General features: G+C 53.4%; 1 protein-coding gene across 1 annotated transcript in view; it reads right to left on the reverse strand.

The window, feature by feature from the left end:
* Nucleotides 1–19,064, reverse strand: part of DLG5 (discs large MAGUK scaffold protein 5) — a 125,496-nt gene that overhangs the window by 22,612 nt on the left and 83,820 nt on the right. The window contains exons 6-15 of the mRNA XM_007464206.1: nucleotides 17,302–17,561; nucleotides 15,751–16,063; nucleotides 11,922–12,106; nucleotides 10,130–10,255; nucleotides 7,616–7,748; nucleotides 7,025–7,152; nucleotides 5,856–6,031; nucleotides 5,186–5,289; nucleotides 3,224–3,316; nucleotides 829–1,848 (exon numbers count right to left, since the gene is read on the reverse strand). Coding sequence (XP_007464268.1) covers nucleotides 829–1,848; nucleotides 3,224–3,316; nucleotides 5,186–5,289; nucleotides 5,856–6,031; nucleotides 7,025–7,152; nucleotides 7,616–7,748; nucleotides 10,130–10,255; nucleotides 11,922–12,106; nucleotides 15,751–16,063; nucleotides 17,302–17,561 — 2,538 coding nt within the window. The remainder of the gene's footprint in view (nucleotides 1–828; nucleotides 1,849–3,223; nucleotides 3,317–5,185; nucleotides 5,290–5,855; nucleotides 6,032–7,024; nucleotides 7,153–7,615; nucleotides 7,749–10,129; nucleotides 10,256–11,921; nucleotides 12,107–15,750; nucleotides 16,064–17,301; nucleotides 17,562–19,064) is intronic.

Below are 19,064 nucleotides of genomic sequence, written 5' to 3' on the forward strand. Positions count from 1 at the left end.
TCTTCTGCTCCTGCAGAACCAAAGGCAAGAGGCAGTGGCTGGAAACAGGGAAACACACAGGCATTTGCAAGCGATTTCTATCCCTTACGACCTAGCTTCTCCCACTCAGACACATGACGTGACATTTGGGAGAGATCGTTAACTCGTTTATTCATTCACGTTGCCTTACACATCTGGAAGAGAACTTCCTTCAAAAATACTTTGGAAGGAAACCACACAGAAAGAATCTGTTCTTTCGAATAAACAGCTTTTGTGTGTAGAGAGAGTGGAACACATGGGTGCATCGGGCACACGTATGTAGCAACTCCACACAACCTGCCCAGCCGTGTGAAGCTCCGTGTCTGCTGAGAGTCGCACGGATTTGTTCTCCTGCTCACAGCAATCTCTGCCTTCTGGAAATGACCACAGCACCCACAAAAACAAGCCAGACAGTCCTGCTGCCGGCTAACAGATTCACATGTGCTCTCTTGACTCCCTAAACCCTCTGAGGTGGGTCCTTGCCACTTGGGTTTATTGCGATACAAGTTCAAAAGCTTCTTGTTCAATAAGCAAATCAAACCCCACACCCAAGAAAGCGTTGCCCTCTTGGTGTCATATTACCGCTATCATGCACACCCCAGGCTACTTTCTAATCTCCTAAAGGGAGACTGCTTCCTGCGGGCACTCACCTGCCATCCCCTCCCCTTCCCCCGGGCAGGTGCTGAGAGCAGAGGCAAAGGAGCCAGGGCTAAGCCTGAGCTGGGGGATGCCAGTGCGGGCGGGCGCAGGTCCCTGTGTGGCCTGCCCCACCTCCACCTCACCCTGACCCACTCCAGGGCTGAGCTCTACCTCCAGGAACTGAGCAGAGATCACTACTGGAGCGAGCTTGGGCCGAAAGCTGGGAGCAGACTTTGGCCGGCGGCGCTTCTGCCCCAGCTCGTCCATCTTCTGGGACGTGAGGTCCTCGTCACAGGACTTCTTGGCTGGCAGGTAGGAGGAGTCCCCGTCCCCTTCAGGGTAGTAGCTGGAAGCAATGCGGACCCTGGCCTTGCGAGGGGGCGAGGCATGCATGGGCTCCCCGGGGTCCATGTCGGGGGGCAGGGCGCTGGGGGGGCTGGTGGATGGGGAGCTGCCCACTAGAGTGGCCTCTGACTCAGAACTGGTTTCCAGTTTGTGCTGGAACTTAATGGAGTCACCCCTCCTGGGAGGTTTTGGGGGCGTCAGAGGTCCCACCCTCTTGGAGGGCAGTGGGGAGTAAGCAGGCCCAGGGCCTGGGAGCAGGTAGTCTATTTTGGGGGGCGTCTGGGGGCGTTTGAAAGTGTTTGGGTCAAAGATAGACTTTCTTTGCTTTGGCTTCTTGTAAACGGAGAGCTTCTCGGGTCCTGCCGTGGAGCTGAGCACAGCCTTGGGCCAGGTCCCACCGCTGCTGGCATTCTCGGGCTCTGCCTTGTCCAGGCGGGCCTCTGCCTCCCCACAGGGGCCCACCTCAGTCTCGAAGGGCAGCAGTGGCCGCCGGCTACGCACGTCCACCGGCCCAGAGCCACGCTCCCCCGAGGCGTCCGAGCGGAAGGGGCCCAGGCTACGCTCGGAGGCGCTGGGACAGGCCTGGGGGGAGACGGGGAAGGTTCCCCCGGGGAACGGCTTGTGCAGGAAGGAGCTGCTGCCTCCTGGGGGGCCCGACTCCTTCCTGTCCTCCAGCCTGTCGGCGTAGAAGATGTCCGTCTGCGTGGAGTTGTTGTGCTGCATCAAATTCCGTTTATTCTGAGCCTGGACCTCCGGGCCATGGGCTCGGAAGCTCAGCATCTTATCAGAGTCCTTGATGTTTTCAAAGATGTTCTGGCCGCTCCACGACGCGCTCTGAGGGAACACCTAAGTAGGGGTAGCAGAGGAGTGAGGAAGAGAGCCGGTGAGACCGCACGACCTGGAGCTGCCACCGAAAAACATCCCTGGAGGTAGAGCGATGGTCAGGAATGGGCCACACACACCCCAAAGTTGGACAGATGGACAGACGTGCAGGCATGTACACCTCGCCAACAGGTGAGGCTTGCTCACAGCCAGGCCACTGAGAACCCACAGGAAAGACACAAAGTTCCCTTGACTTTGAGCACTTTCTGAAATCACCTGCACTGTGTCCTGCCTATTTTTTAAAATTATTAAATGTAAATATAAAAAATTCACTATTAAAGGCATCTTACGGTACACCTAGACAATGGAATATTATTCAGTGATAAAAAGAAACAACCTATCAAGCCATGAAAAGACATGCAGGAACCTTAAATGCATAGTACTAAGTGAAAGAAGCCAATCTGAAAAGGCTACATACTATGTGAGTCCAGCTATATGACATTCTGGAAAAGGCAAAACTACAGAGATGGTCAAAAGATCAGCGGTTGCCAGGGGTTGAGGGAGAGGAAGGGATGAACAGGTGAAGCCCAGAGGATCTTCAGGGCACTGAAATCACTCTGCAGGATACTGTAATGGCGGATACATGTCATTATACATTTGTCTAAACCCGTAGAATGTACAACCCCAAGAGTGAATCCTCACGTTAACTACAGACTTTAGTTAATACTAATGTATTAATATTGGCTCATCAATATTACAGAGCGGAAAATATGAGAACTCTCTGTACTAACTCAACTTTTTTGTAAACCTAAATCTGCTCCCCAAAAAGTCTATTAATTTAAAAATAATTTTTAAAAAAATCTCTTATGAAGTAGATGAGCCTTTTTCCAACCTTCTTAGAACAGCTGATAAAAAGTACAATAAACGCCCTTAAACCCATTTAGATTCAACAATATTTTGCCCAATTGTCTGCATCTATTTATACTGCAGAACATTCGAAAGTAAGTTACAAATATTATGACATTTCACCCCAACAGCTTTAGCAAGCATTTCTCCCCAATAAGGCCATTCTCCTGTATAACCCCAATACCATCATTATACCCAGGAAAAGTAACAATTCCCTAAGATCATCTAATTATCCAGTCCAGAACCAAATGTAACCCCCCATCTCCAAAATGTCCTTCATAGCTAGGTTTTTTTTGTTTCTGGGCTTTGGGTTTTGGTTTTGGCTTTTAAACCAGGATCCAGTCAGGGTTCATGCATACCTTGCACTTATAAATCAAGACCTTTTTTCCAAGGATCCCAGTGACGTGGAGAAGTGGCTTGGGTACAAGGAGCTGGGGTTCTGCCTGCCCCAAAGGGGGCGAGAGCAGAGCCAGTGCAGGGCAGGGGCCCTTACCTTCAGGAGGGAGAGGGTCAGGGAGTCCTGGCAGCTCCGCAGCAGAGATTCACACTCATTCAGAGACTTGTTGTCCAGTGCAATGCCATTGATCTAGGGCCAACAGAGAGCCCGTCAGGCCCACCACCAGGATAGGGGTTCTGCCTAGCTGCTGACCCACGCTGGACAGTGGGGCTTGCTCTGTAAGGTGCCCCCGTTTGGAGCTGGCAAAGGGGAGAAAACCCCTCCCCAGTTAAGGCCCTCAAATTCCAGTTATGGGGCTTCTGAGGCAAATGAAACACACAGCCTTAAAAGCACTCTGGGGAAGTGACTTTGACTGACTGGGACCAGAACACCACGGGTCCCGGACCCGCCGCTTCCTGCTGCGTGATGCTGGACCACGGCTCAGAATTCCTTCAAGAGCAAAAAGGAAAACAAACACGGACGCCCCCCCAGGGCTGCGAGGAGACGGAAAGCGAGATCATGACGTGGGAGGCTGGACCCACGTGACGTGAAGCATCATCGCAAAGACTCCTACAGCCCCTCACGCCTGAGTCTCTGTCCGCACCCCTCTCAGACACGTTCCAGTCCTTTTTTTTTTTTTTTTTTCGGTACGTGGGCCTTTCACTTTGTGGCCTCTCCCATTGCTGAACACAGGCTCCGGACGCGCAGGCTCAGCGGCCATGGCTCACGGGCCCAGCCGCTCCGCGGCATGTGGGATCTTCCCGGACCGGGGCACGAACCCGTGTCCCCTGCATCGGCAGGCGGACTCTCAACCACTGCGCCACCAGGGAAGCCCTCCAGTCCTTTTTAAAAGTGTACGTGCAATAGGTGAATGGTGAGACTGGGGTGCACCCATACCATGGAGTCCTAACCGGCTTCGAGAAGGACCACAGCATCAGCACATCCAACCACGTGATGGAGCTCACAGCACGAAGCCAAGTGGAAAAGGCCACCTCAAACGGGCAAGTACTGTAGATTCTACTTATACAATATCCTCCAAATGACAGACTTATAGAGCTGGAGAACAAATTCGTTGCCAGGGCTTATGATGGCGGGGAGGGGGCATGCTTAGGACTGCGGACGTTAACAGAAAGGGGTGACACGAGGGAGATCTTTGTGGTGGTGGACAGCTCTGTATCTTGATTTTTTTTTATCCTAAAATGTGATAACAGATTTCATAGTTTCATAAGATGTAACCATTAGATGTTAACTGGATGATGGGTACATAGGACCTTTCTGTACTATCTTTGCCACTTTATTTTTTAATATTGTTTCACATTATAACTGAATTATAATTATTTCTGTAATTATTTCAAAATTGAAAGTTAAAAAAATATATATATCCAGAGTGATTATCTTGGGGTGGTAGATTAATTTGGTTGGTTTTGTTTTTCTTTATAACTTCCCCACATCTTAAGAGTTTTTCGTACTGGCCATATTGCTTTCAAACTCTAGCTCACCCCCAAATCTGAAAAACACTGGCAAAGATGTGAAGTAATGAGCTCCCCCAAACACGGCAGGTGGGACTTCTCTGAAGCACAAGGAGGGAAATCACATCACGTGTTAAATGCCTATGCCCTCTGATCCAGCAATTCCCCCACCCGGGACTCTATCCCGTGGCGGGACACAGCAGTGACCATGAAGCACTATTACAATGGCAAAAAATGTCCTGACTGTCCATCAGGAGACCGGCTCAAAGGCCACTAAGGAACATGCAGTTACTGAAAATGACTCAGACAGATCTAAAGATGTGAATCTGGAAGAATCTCAAGGCACGCTGTTAAAAACAAAAAGCAAGGTTAGCAGCAGCACAGTATATTATGATCACATCTAAGTTTAAAAAAAAAGAAAAAAGTGGGAGATATAAGTTTTGAACGTTTGGGGGAGAAAACACAATGAATTGTTAAAAGTAGTTGCCCTTAGGATGGGAACTGGAAAATGGGGAGTCTAGAACCAGAGGAAGGGTTCCCTGAGACTTACAGCCACAATCCTGTCTCCCACGGCGAGGGACCCCTCTTTGGCAGCTGGGCTTCCGGGCACCACGGCAGCAGCATACACTCCATTCTCCAGGCTGATGCCACTGTCTGCAAACCAGAGGTCCCCGGTTAACCCCCGCCTGGGTTGCACGGCCCTCTGGTTGTCTCATCTTGTCTTTACAAGATAAACTTTTTTTTTTTTTGCAGTACGCGGGGCTCTCACTGCTATGGCCTCTCCCGCTGCGGAGCACAGGCTCCGGACGTGCAGGCTCAGCGGCCATGGCTCACAGGCCTAGCTTCTCCGCGGCATGTGGGATCCTCCCCGACCTGGGCACGAACCCGTGTCCCCTGCATCGGCAGGTGGACCCTCAACCACTGCGCCACCAGGGAAGCCCCGAGATAAACTTTTAAAAAGGATGTTGGCAGACTGCGACCTGTCCATTCCAGCACCCCGCCCAGGTCACACTACCCAGGGACCCGGTCAGGTCAGGTTTGGTCTGGCGAATCAATCAGAGACAAGCAAGACCCAGGACCCAGACGGCCCCCTAGCAGGAAGCACATGGGCTGCACTGAAACCACATCAACGCCTAGTTCTGGGAATGAGGGGTGCCCGAAAACACACGCAATCTCTCTGTATGAGGAAGGGGTGCCCTGCCCACCTCCCCAGCCCCTACCTTTATGCCCGCTCAGGTTGATGTGCAGCGGTGTGACCACCTTGCCGCCCAGGGACTTCCTCCGACGCACGACCATGTTGATGGCCCCCTCCCCGTTGAGGAGCGCCTTCATGGCCTGCTTCTTGTCCTTATTGATGAGGTCCACGTCGTTGATTCTCAACAGCCAGTCATTGACCCTGAGGAGAGGGACAGCCAGGTCACTGCCAGCAGAGGCCTTGGGACCAGGGGGCCGGCCCCTGTTGCTCCCATTCGGGGAGCAGAACACCAGAAAGCAGGTACCCCACAAACACATTCAGAAAGGTTTCCTCGGGGCTTCCCTGGTGCACGGTGGTTAAGAATACGCCTGCCAATGCAGGGGACACGGGTTCGAGCCCTGGTCCGGGAAGATCCCACATGCCGCAGAGCAACTAAGCCCGTGCGCCACAACTACTGAGCCCACGTGCCACAACTGCTGAAGCCCGCGCGCCTAGAGCCCGTGCTCCGCAACAAAGAGTAGCCCCGCTCACGGCAACTAGAGAAAGCCCGCGCGCAGCAACGAAGACCCAGCACAGCCAAAAATAAAAACAAACAAATAAATAAATTTATTTTAAAAAAAAAGATAGAAAAAAAAGAGAAAGGTTTCCTCTTCTAGGAAGGTGGAGTGGTTAAGCTGGCAAGGGCTGGAGCCTGGTTTCAAACCCTAGCTCTACCACTTACTAGCAGCATGACGTAGTCCCTCTGGGCCTCAGTGCCCTCATTTGTAAAATGGGAGCAACAGAAGCACCTACCTCATGGGATTGTAAAGATTAATGAATTATATAAAGTACTTAAACTTAGCAAATACCAAGCACTATGTAGGTGCTAATTATTATCATCACTATTTCATGGGATGAGCAGGCAATGCACATTCCAGACTCTCACACACTTCACCTGAGCCCCTTACTACACAGAGAAGCAAAAGGCAGCACCTGGTGATGGGAGAAAGATCAGATTCAGAGGCGATTCGGAGTCCGAGCATCCTTTAAGAACAATGTTAGCAGTTAAGCCTGAAAGCCTCAACAGCCTCTGTGAGGCCCCCAGAGATCCTGGGATGCGTTCATTTAAATGCCACCTGGCTCTCCAGGTCCTCTGCATTAGGTCAGAGGGAAACTGCCACCTTCCCTCCAGAGCCTGGTGCCCTCTACACTCACCGTAAGCGGCCATCAGCAATGCTTCCTTTGTCCACTTTAGTGACAAATATGCCACAGTCCCCCGGCAAACAAGGCTCATTCACACCCTCTGCCATATCGAAACCAAGTGCCTTCAAGTCAATATCCTCCTGGCAAAAGAAAAGCGGCAACAGCTCACTTTACAGCAGTGATGAGAAACATTTGGCTCTTACATCCCCCCCAAGGCACTCACTCCGAGGCGGGTGCTGTCCCTTCACCCTGACGGGACACCTGGTCCCCAAGATAAAACCTATGAGTGGACACACACACACACACACACACGCACGCACGCACGCACGCACGCACACACACACAGCCCTGGCGCTCTGCTCTTGCCTCTGCTTTCCATGCACTGCCAGCATCCGCCAGGTAACACAGGAGACCAAGCTGCTACTGCATGGGGCTTGGACAAGTGCAGGGAAAGGATGCATCCACACCCTGGGAGAAAAAGCTGACCTCCCAACTAGCAGCCATGAAGCTGGGGGGCCCTGCAAGAGGGCCATCCTCTCCCTCCCCCATCCAAAGCCGTCACGTTGAGGAGAGCTGGGGAGAGAAGGCACAAGGGCGGTTTACCGTCTCCCTTTCAAACTCCACGACTTCTGTTTCCCACTCCATGGAGTCTGTGTCAATGGCCGAGTCGTGGGAGCTGTGGGCCATCAGCTGCCGGAACCGGGCCTCCTTTTCCAACTGGGATTCCATCTGTTCCCTGTGAACAAAGAGAGAGCCATGGCAACGGCCCTCTGGGAGGCAAAGCATCCCACCAAAGTCCACTTGGAAATGAGGTGGACCGTTCCCTTCCCCCTCATACTTCACACCAGCTGCCTCATAAACCCAAGGCTTCTTGGGTATCAGCGAGTTTTCATAGTTTTTTTGTCTTTGTTTTTTTTAAGTCTCAGAAAATTGCCCCTAATTTATCTAGGGGTTTAATGCAATTCTTACAGAAATGCCAGCAAGACTTTCTGTAGATAGGGATAAGACTATTCTAAAATATACACAGAAAGGCAAAGGAACTAGAACAGCTAAACCCATTTTGAAAATGAAGAACAAAACGGGAGGAATCACTCTACTTGATTTCAAGACTTATTATACGGCTACAGAAATCAGGACCGTGTGGAACTGCCAGGAAGACAGACACATGGATCAACGGAACAGAACAGAGGACCCAGAAATAGCCCCACCAAGTACAAAAGGTGCAGAAATAGTTCAGTAGAGGAAGGATGGTCTTCAACGAATGATGCTGGAGCAAGTGGACATCCTGGCAACAGACTATCAACCTAAACCCCATACCTTATATAAAAATTAACGCAAGACCTATCACAGGTTTAAATATAAAACGTAAAACTAAAAAACTTCTAGAAGGCAAGTATAGGAGAAAAATCTTTGAGATCTAGGACTGGATTAAGGGTCCTTAGACATAACACAATCCATTAAAAGTAAAAAAATAAAAATCAGCAAATCAGATTCCATCAAAATGAAAAGCTTTAGTTCTCAGAAAGACCCAGTGAGGAGGACGAAAAAAAGACTCAGAAACCCGTTAACATGCCCCAGTAACATCTTCCTAGAACCTGGGCCCAGATGACCTCTCCGATTCCTCAGCACTGCCCAGTGGGCTCCCGGCACACCCCTCACTACTGTCGTTTCCTGCTCAACTGGACACGCTCCCACGTCCACACCTTTGCCTGAAGCGTGCTCAAGAATGTGTGGCCGGCTCTAGGAGGCCACTCAACCCACGGGTAGTCCTTCTCCAAGCTTTCTTCCCCGACAGAGAAGCAGCTCTGCACTTCATGCTCACCGCACGCGGCTCACCTCTCACCCACTAGGCACACACATCTGTTGCTTCTGCAGACGGGGGGCTTCCTGGGCAGCGGCAAGGACTCCCTCACCTGCATCCCACTGGTTAGAGAACTTAGCTCACAGAAGGTGCAAATACAAACGTGCTGAATGAACAAACAAACGGAACTTGACATTTCTTAGAAGTTCCAGGCAACTCCAGCTCAATTAACGTGCAAAGCCTCCTCCCGTGCTCAAGCCCCCGAGGCTCCAGGCTTTGCCTTAATTTGATTCCACCACCCGCTAGACCCTAACTGGGTGCCTGGAGAGAGTCTGTCCCTTTGCCGCTTAACCCCCGGGATTTTCTTAGAGTGCTCAAGCCCCAGGGCTTCCGGGTTTTCACTGAGTAAACGAAGCTGTTTGCCTTACGTTAGGAGGTTCTGTTGAACGGGGAAGAAGGGGAAGCTGTCACCCACTTCCGGAAGGCGTCCCTCGAGTGTGCGAGGCTTGCACGCTCACCAGCTTCCAACCACCCTATGGGTTCAGGAAGCCTCACGAGCAGGCGGACAGCCACTGCTTCTCAACTACCCGGTCTGGCTCTGGACTGCACTGACGACTGGCATCTGCCGATTTCTCTTCTTCAGCTTGGAACCCTGTATTTTCAGTACACTGCTAGGGGCCACCATGTCTGAAGTAACACCCCTGGGAGCAGCGCTGTAACTGAGGGGACGCTGCCTGACACCCCAAACAGCACAGACTGCTGAGCGGTAGTCACAACCGCCTTCAGAAACGCTGCATCAGAATCTGTCATCATTCTGTTTGACTGCGTGCTGGTCTCTCGGATGGCCCTGCCCTTGGTCTGTCTCCGTGTGTTGTGAGCCCCACAGGGCAGGGACCCGGCGACTTGTGCCTCCCCCGGGGCCTGGCCCCCACGCAGCAGGCACCTGGCAAATCCTAGTTGAGTTGCCGAATGAATGAGGAAGGGAGGGAGGGAATGAATGGATGACACATGCCTGCCTGTCCCCCAGTGGACCGCCCAGGGCAGGGACCTTCCTTCCGATGAGCCTTGGCACACAGCGCCTGCCCACCCCGACTCACTCACCAAAGGGCCGCTGCCACGCTCTGTGCTGATCTAGGGATTTCTAATTAACTCTCAACAGAGAGGCAACACTCGGACACATTTTACGGACTGACTGAGTAAGGCAGAGTGAAGGGACAGACTGCCAGGCCTGCTCATGGGGCTGCATTGACCCGACGGAAGTCGACACCGCACTCCCGGGCGCCAGCGCACCCCAGCAGGCGCCCACCCCAGCGTACTTGAGCTCCTTCAGCTCCCGGCTGACGTCGTTCTTCTGTTTGCGAGTGTCATCCAGGCTGCGCAGGGCCTCAGCCAGTTCGCTCACCGCCCGGTCCCGCTCCCGCCTCAGGTTGTCACAGAGCGTCCTGGCAGAGGGGGCAGAGGGCTAGGTCACGGTGAGGGGCAGGGGACAGAGGACTCACGGCTTGCAGTGAGGCCTGCAGCCCATGCTCCCGAACACCCCAGGTGCTTGCCTCACTCTCAGATGCACAGATGGAGTGCTTGAGAGTCTGGAGGCAAGGCCACCCAGGACAATCCCACACAGGGACAGAGGGGACACTGGGGACCTGGCAGAGGAGACACCCCCACGGTTACCAGGCAACGAGCATCCGCTTCTGAACATCCAGTGTTCATCCCACAGGTTCAGCCTCAGTGTGCCTGGGGTTAACGACCACGCTCCCACCCGCGCAGCCCACCTGGCAAGCCCCTGTGCTCCAGCACCGACCAGACACTGCACCACTACCCACGTGCAGGCTTTTCTAGAGATGCCCTCCACCCCACAACTAGACTGAGCCCCCCACTTGGACAGAAATCATGTCTTAAGCATCTGTGCAGCCCGGAGCCCTGTGCAGGTGGAAAGTGCAGGCTTAACAGCTCTCTACTAACGGACGTGTGGCCTCTGGGCTCCCAGGATCAGCTCAGTCACTCAGACAGGTGGTGGGGACAGGTGACCAGGCAGCAGGAGAGTCTGTGCTGTGCTCTGTGCCACCTCCAGAACGGCATCCTGCCATTCGATGGACCCTGAGGGCTGGTCCCCACTTCTCCATGGCCCCAAATCTCCTCTGGAACCTTCATCTCCTGACCAGCCCCGGTGGACATTAGTCTCTCCAAACGGCCACAAGGGATCTTGCAGAAACTCTCAATAACCAAGTCCTCACTTATTGCCATCATCATCATCATCACCACCACCAGGGCCTCTCCTGGCTTTATTCCAGGCCAAGAGCCAAGTCTACACTCCTGGGCCCCCCTTCACAGGCCCTCACCACCTGCCCTCAGGAGCCCTGCCAGCCGCTTCTCCTGTGACTCACCAAGTGCGCACCCCACTCATGCCACAACCAGTCCCAGCTCTGCCCTGAGTTCACCATACACCTTTGTTCATGATGGTCCCTCAGGCTGCAACACCCATCCCCCCTCCTCCACCTGGAAAAATGCCACTTGAGCTTTAGTTCTGGCACGAGCACCATGCTTTCTGGGGAGACCTCCCTACCCGTCCCCCAGTTCCCTGCATGCCCCCACGAATTCACTGTTCACGCACCTCCCTCCCCCCGACCACCCTGTCCCACGAAGCTGCCTGTAGCCCCCGCGGTGCCGGCCCCTCACGGGCATCACACGTGCCCAGGAGCCTCAAAGGCTGTTTCTCTCCCAGGGTCTCCTTGCTCAAGGGACCTAAGATCCTGGCACACAGTAGGCGCCCAATGAATACTGGCTGAAAGAACACATTTTTGAAATGTCAGTTGCAACAGAAACCCCCTAAGAAAAAAGCCTGGCCTTATATCACTTCACGGGGGTCCATGCTGTGGACACAGCATGTGCTCGGACCTCTAGGGTGAAGGGAAATGGGGAGTCGAGACACGATGGAAAATGCTAAAATTCTCACTATGAGGCGAGGCTGGGGCATCACCTAGGGTGAGGAGGGACGACCCAGGTCACGCCCGCCTTACCTGGAAGGAAGTGGTTACGACTCTGACCCTCCCACAGACCCAGGGCACCACGGGGAGACCCGAGCCCATGCGGCCCCGGGGCGCCCCATACCGGATGCTGTCCCGCTCCGCCACGATCTTGTCCCGCTCCTGGAAGGCCCAGTCCCGCCGGCACTTGGCCACATCCGCCTCCTGGAGGGCTTCCTTCAGCTCCTGGCACAGAGCCTTGCACTGCTTTCGAAGGATTTCAGCCTCCTTATTGGCTCTCCCCGCGTCCATTGTCACCGTGTCTTTGATCTGGCAGGGGTGAGGGGCAAGCAGAGGGGAAGGTTACCAGGCCTTCTGGCCCAGAAGTGCCCTCCGACTGGTACAGGAGCTGGGGCTGGACTCTCGGGAGCTGGACGGAGGGAAACACTGGGGTCTCAGCCAGAGCCCGTTCCGACACCGCCCCCCGCCCCCCGTGACTACGTGTTCCACAGCCACGTTCAGACCCCTAGCGATGCTATATTAGGGTCCGCCCAAACTCTCACAGCACCACACAGAGCCAGGACCAGGGGCCCAGGTGGAATGCCCCTGGAGGGCTCCTGCCAGACCCTGCCCTGCCACTTACGTGGTGTACGTTTTGCCGAGAGCCCACTACCTCTCCCTAAAGAGCTCTCGTGACAAACGTGACACGAGGCCCCACTGCAGTGAAGGGCGCAGCACTGGTCACCATGCTCCCCACCCACTGCGTCTACAAAACAGTTTTTACACTCCAGCATGTGGAGTTATTTCTCAACCTGAAAACATACCACTACGTTTGCTGGTGAAGTCCTATGTGTTTCAGTTCCTTTACAAAGCTGAGATCTAAAGGATTTGCACCTGGAACCCCCCCCAAAGCGTTACACGCTCCCTTAAAATTGCAAATCAAACTCTTTGAAGCACTCACACAGAAAGCTCCCTCTGTGCCTCTATAATCCTCAGAAAAATGAAGAACGTGACAAATGACAAAGTGAGCATCTACTGCAAGAGTAACCCCTAGTCCGGCTCAAAGGCTTTCTGAAGAAGCAAAATACACGCAACACGAGAGCGCGCCTCTGCTCACCCTCCACCTCTCGGAGTACTTCCTCCCTCGCACAGAGCTCCCCCACTTTCTAGCAAATTCGGCTCCCCGAGCAGGACTGGACATAGGAGATGCAAGTGCATTCAAGGGCAGCAGAAAGACCGGCCCGTCCAAGTGACCAAGCTGGGCTTTCTAGGGGACAGCGGCTCTGTCAGAGGGCCTGTCTTGGGAAGCGACCTAGTATCTGGAAGGACCTCCGTGACACGCAGCAGCGCCCCACAGCTTCCCTGTGGGAGACCAGCCGCCCCGGACGGTAACCACGTCCTCCTGACGCCGGCGAACCTTCAGTGGACTTGGCCTGCCCATGGTCAGAGTCTGGACACCGGCCCTTGTGAAGGAAGCCCCTAGATGTGCCCACTCGGAAAGGTGGGAAGCAGGGGAGAGAGGGGTCAGAGCCGACCTGGTGTCCAGAGTGAGGCAAAGACCCTGACAGGCCCCCCCGACTGCCCTCTCTTTGCACAGCCCACTCTGGAGAAGACAGCAGAGAGAGGGAGGGCAGTGGCAGAGAAAAGAGGGTAAATAAAGAGCGAGGTACAGAGGGAAGGGAGGACAGTGTAGGAAGCCATCAGGTGTCAGAGGGAAAAAGAACCACCGCCCCGGCTAAGCAGAACGAGGACAGTTCTGACACCAGGAAGCTAGCCTGGCTGAAGGCCCACCTCAGCCAAACCCCCCCACCACCACCAAGAAGTGGCTGCTGGAGAGGGGTGGGATCAATCCCCAGGGGTCTCGCAGGCCACGGGAAGACAAGACCCTCCTGCCCACACCTCAGAGCCAGGATGGCCCAGGTCACAGACCTGGCCTACTCTGGCCAGGCGGGGAGTGGTCGTGTCCCAGAAGACAGATAAACTCAAGAAGGAGCCGAGGGTTTCAGTTCTGGAAGCTGCAGGGGTGGGGGGCTGGGGCTGTCCTCTCTTGCCTGCTGACTAGGATGGGTGCCCAGAGAAGACTCCTGCCTCAGCTGACAGGCAGACTTCACACACTGCCAGGGCCCCCCTGCCAAGGCCCGGGAACCGGGCTCCAGCGGGGAGGCACACGTGAGCAATGGGAGGGGGGTGACACAGGCCACCAGATCTAGCACCACGGGGCAGTCGGGCGTCTTCCTCCTCCTCTGTGCTTCCACATTCCTACAAAGAGCACGATTGCTCTTTGCCCCCCTTGCTCCCTGGGGGGCATCCATCATCTCAGCCCCCTCCAGGGGGCTGCTGGCCTATCACAGGCTCACCACCTTCTACGGGTTTAACACACTGTCCTCGACTTTTTAGCTTACTGACTGACTCAGGCATTTTTAATGTTTTATTCTTCATCATTTTGTTTTCCTTATTTGGTATCAACATTTTCCCCAACAATTAAGCTCTCAAACCAGAATGTGAAAGTGAGGTGACATTTTCTCCAGGGCAATTACCAAGTCCTAACGCATTATATTTGCTCATTAAGAATTTCTTCATTCCAGTCTTTTAAAAACTGCATCAAAGAAAATATTCCTTTTCACAATGGCTTTCACCTTGATGGTCTGGAGAAGTCTCACTCCCTTTGTATGAAACTGTTGCTGTTTGGCCCATTTTTGCCTATGAAAACAATCTTATAGGATGCACCCTAATCCTAACAGGGTAGTAAGGTTCAGATAGGCATAAAAATAATCCTAATAATAAAGACTCAAATCATTCCTACTTTACGCAGATATTATCCTAAGTGTGTTTTCAATGTTAAACCATCTGATCATCATGACCACACTGTGAAGCAGATGCTGTCATCATTTCCAGTTTGTGGGTAAGGAGACTGAGACCCAGAGAGCTAGGAGAGGTAAGAGGTCACATGGCTGAGGAGGTCCACTCTCCAAACACAGTCCCCAGCATGGCCTGGGCATCAGGCAGCATCACAGTCCGCAGAGAGGCCCACGAGGCCCCGGCCGCCCCTCGGGCATCAGCCCTGCCTCATGCTCGGTCCAGAGGGCCCTAGCTTCAACAATCCACACACACACCATCCCTTACTAAGCTGCCCGACCTTTAACACCTTGCTTTTCACTTCTCACAGGCCAGTTTTAAAGCCTTCATTCTAACTGACCTGCACCAAGTAGAACGGAGAGGTATGAACAGAGAACTATTCCAACGGGAAGAAAGTCTGCTCTGATCAAGTGCAGCAGCTCGAAACAGAGCCACACACAAACTAACCGAATGGGAAGGCAGTCTCAAAGAGGGGGAGTCCACAGGCCTGTCCAAGCCCCAGCAGGGCACACCTGGTCTTGGGGGTAAGCGGTGTTAGTGATGAGGCCTGACTGGTCAGGTAGGAAAGATGCAGAGAATCCCCACTGATCACTCGGGAGTCAAGCTCAGTGCCTCAATTCTGATGCTGCTGAGCACCACTCCCCTGACCCTGGAGGCATGCCCCACCCAGGGAGCAAGGCTTGAGAAGAGTATTGGGCTCAACCTAGTAGAACAGCTTCCCAGAAGGAGCCCAGACCACGCCTCTAAAGAGCAGACTCCTCCGATGTTGAGGTGAAGGAACACTGAGTGTGCCCTTCTGGACTCACAAGGCCAAAGGTACCTATGGCTTTGGGAACGTGGCCCTGGGGTCTTGCTTCTTAAGGAGCAAGCCCTTGAGCTGACTTCCAGCAAAAGGCTGATCTACCATCACATCAGCTGTCAGCTCCGGACACCCAGGACCACAGCTGAACCTCACCTGTGTCCCCTGCAGCCCGAAGAGAGCTGGGCACCGAGTGTGAGCTCAGCAGTTACCCAGGAGGCATCCAATAACCCAGGCAGGCAGCAGCAGGCTGAAGGCTGCTCCCTGCTACTCTGGACACCTGTGCATCACAGCCCTTTTTCCCTCGCCACCTTCCTACCTGTCGCAGCGCCTCCATCTCCTCGCTGGCAGCCTTCTTCTCAGACGTGCTGCTCTTGAGCTTGGACTCGGCCAGCTCCACCTCGGTCTGCAGCTTGTCCAGCTCGGAGATGACCTGGTCGCGCTCGCTCATGATGAGCTTGTACTCGCTGTACACCGCATCCCGCTCCTCCTTGTACTTCTCTGACTCCTTGGCGGTTTTCGCCTGTGTGGTCCTCAACTCCGTCAGCTCCGACTGCAGCAGCTCCATCTCCCACTGCAGGTCCTTGTTCTGGGCCGTGGCCTTGTTCAGCTCGTGGTGGATGGCCTCGAACCTGGCGGAGAGAGGCAGCCAGGACGAGGGCGTGGGGACCTACCCAGCCAGCTCTGCCGCGCCGGACAGTCGAGCGGGAACTTTCGAACGCAGTCATTCTCCACACCCCCAAGAGAGAAAAGTGATGAAGGACCAGGACCCCTGGACCGGGAATTTTTCTCAGCCTTTTACAAATACTGGAAGATGGACTGAAAACTTCATGCCCTCTGCTCTACTGGAAATAAGAGTGTTATTTCTTCCACAGTCAAGCCACGTTACCTTTAAAAATAAGAACAAAACAAAGCTAGAATCACAGCCTATGAAAGACAAAAGTGGCCTGAACAATCGTTGAGTCTGAGCACCTCATTTTACAGATACAGGGGATAAGGCCTCGAGACACAGGTGCCTGGCCCAACGCCTCCAGGTTAGCGTGAGAGCACCGCTCGGTCCTTCCAGGCCAGGAAGCACCTGCCATGCAGGCGGCCCTGCAAATTACAGCTTGCAGCTCTAGAGCAGCATTTCTGAGTGTGGGTTCCTTAGAAACCAATCCTGCACAGAGCTCCATTTAAAAAAAGTGTGCTCTCTGATGACTGATGTTTGGGAAAAACACTGCATTCTGTTCCCTCTTGGGAGATTCTAGCGCACAGTGTCGGAGTAAAGGTTCTGAGAAGCCCTGCAGCACAGACACCTGCTTGTGTGCAACCCTGCAATTCCCAAACCCTTTTAAAGCCAGAGAACGCTTTTCATATAAACCTGATAAGCACCCCAGAGAACAGGTATTCTGCAGGAATGTACCTTTAGAAACATTGTTGCAGGGCAGGGGTCACATCCCTACAGATTATCTACCTTAATAGAAAGTGCAACTTTAGAAGAACAATGCCTAGGACAATTAACTTTCCTATCTGCCAGGTGGGTGACTGACACAGAGGGGAGAGGCTTGTGGGGTGACCTGAGAAAGAGGACAGTCAGAACACGCCCGAGTCGCTCAGATGGAAGAAAGGAAGGAGCACAAATGCCAAGACAGTGTCAGGAAAATGTTTCCCGGACGTAAGTAATTTTTGATTGAAAAAGTTCAACTGCTTATGCTTTTTTTTTTTTTACCCCCCAGAAAGTGGCGGAGAGCCTTGCAGATAGGTAACCACAAGCCCACAGAGAAGAGTGGCCCCTGGCAGAGAGGATGCTTTGGCCCTCTGGCCATTCTCTGAGTACAAGAGATAGGCCAGCTCGCTCGCTCCCCTCCTTGACGGCCTAGGCTCCTACCTCCTCAGGGAGAGGGCGCACTGGTGCTGCAGCTGGATGGCCGTGTCCCTCTGCTGGGTCAGCATCTCCGTCTGCTTCAGAAGGCGCTGGTTTTCCTCCTCTAGCTGCTCCAGGCGGCTCAGGTCCGAGCTGTGGACGGCGACTTTCTCGCTATACCTCTTCCGCAGGGCGTCATAGTCCTTCTTAACCACCTCCAGCTTGTCCATGGCCGTGTCGTACAGCTTGTTGAGAATTTCTGATGACCCGTTGTGCTTCAACACCTGGGGACCAGAGAGTCACGATTACCAAAGGTCTGAGGGCAGGAGGCAGGACAAACTCGCCTGCGTCTGTCTGGGGGAAGGACTGTTGACAAGGGAGGGGAGGTCACACCCTCTGGCCTTCAGGGGTCTTGAGGTCTGATTCCACAGGTCCTGCAGTCACACTGAGTTGATTCATTCGTTCACAAACATTTCTTAAGTAGTGTACAGGAAAGAATCACCATAGCAGGCCCGAGACTTCTGTCCTTAGAAAGGCCTGCTTGCAAGTTGACCCTTAGCTGGCGTCTGGGAACGTGAACAGTAAGCAGTTCCCTGCACTGATATAAAACCTTCCCGAGTGATAGGAAGGGCTCCCCACGCCTGGACTGGATGAACAGTGTGTTTTCGGCTCAGCACCTGCTTTCTTCTGGGAGTCTGAAATTTCAGAGCATGCTAAGCAGGGGGGTCCTACGTGGCCAGCTCCCAGTAAAAACCCCGGGCAGAGAGCATCTCATGGGCTTCCCTGGCTACATTTCACACGTGTTGTCACGATTCGGTACTGGGGGAACCAAGTCTGTCCCGTGAGACTCCACAGCGGGAGGACTCTTGGAACCTAGCACCTGATTTCCTCTGGACTTCACACCATGCACCTCTTCCCTTTGTTGATTTTGCTTTGTGCCTTTTGCTGAAATAGATTTTAGCTGTGAGTAGGATTATATGCTAAGTCCTGTGAGTCCTTCTAGCAAATCACCAAACCTGAGGGTGATGCTGAGGATCCCTGACACAAGTACCTAATATATTCTAGCCCTGTTCTAAATGCTGGTGATGCTGGACAGACACAATGACTGTGGCCTGCGGACCTCTTATCCTGATGGGCCGATACAAAACACAGAGAGACAGAGAGCGGTAGATAGAAATCAGTTCTCAAATAAAATAACCTGAGAGCATAATAAGGGCTGTCAAGGAAATAAAAAATAAAACAGGGTAACGAGCTGGAGAGAGACTTCTGGGCAGCAGAGTAGCTTGTGAGAGAGTCCATAGCCTGAGGAGGCCTTTCTAAGAAGGTGACTTCTGAGCCTGGGTGCAAATGAAGACCAGCAGCCAAGAGCACATGAGGCAGAGGAGTGAGCAAGTGCAAAGGCCTTGAGGCAGGAATCACCAGCCATGTCCTAGGCACAAACAGGAGGGCAGGGAGGAGTGACTGGAACCCAGTGAACAAGGAGAAGTGGATTCAAAAAAATGGCCAGAAAGCAGTGGTTAAGGCTCCGCGCTCCCAATGCAGGGGGCCCGGGTTCAATCGCTGGTCAGGGAATAAGATCCCACACGCATGCCGCAACTAAGGAGCCCACGGCCACAACTAAGGAGCCCGCCTGCCGCAACTTAGACCTGGCACAACCAAATTAATAAATAAATATATACTTTTTAAAAAGTATAAGGTTAGGGCTTCCCTGGTGGCGCAGTGGTTGAGAGTCCGCCTGCCGACGCAGGGGACACGGGTTCGTGCCCCAGTCCGGGAAGATCCCACGT

The sequence above is a fragment of the Lipotes vexillifer genome, unplaced genomic scaffold (assembly GCF_000442215.2).
Source record: "Lipotes vexillifer unplaced genomic scaffold, Lipotes_vexillifer_v1.1 scaffold59, whole genome shotgun sequence".
NCBI lineage: Eukaryota > Metazoa > Chordata > Mammalia > Artiodactyla > Lipotidae > Lipotes > Lipotes vexillifer.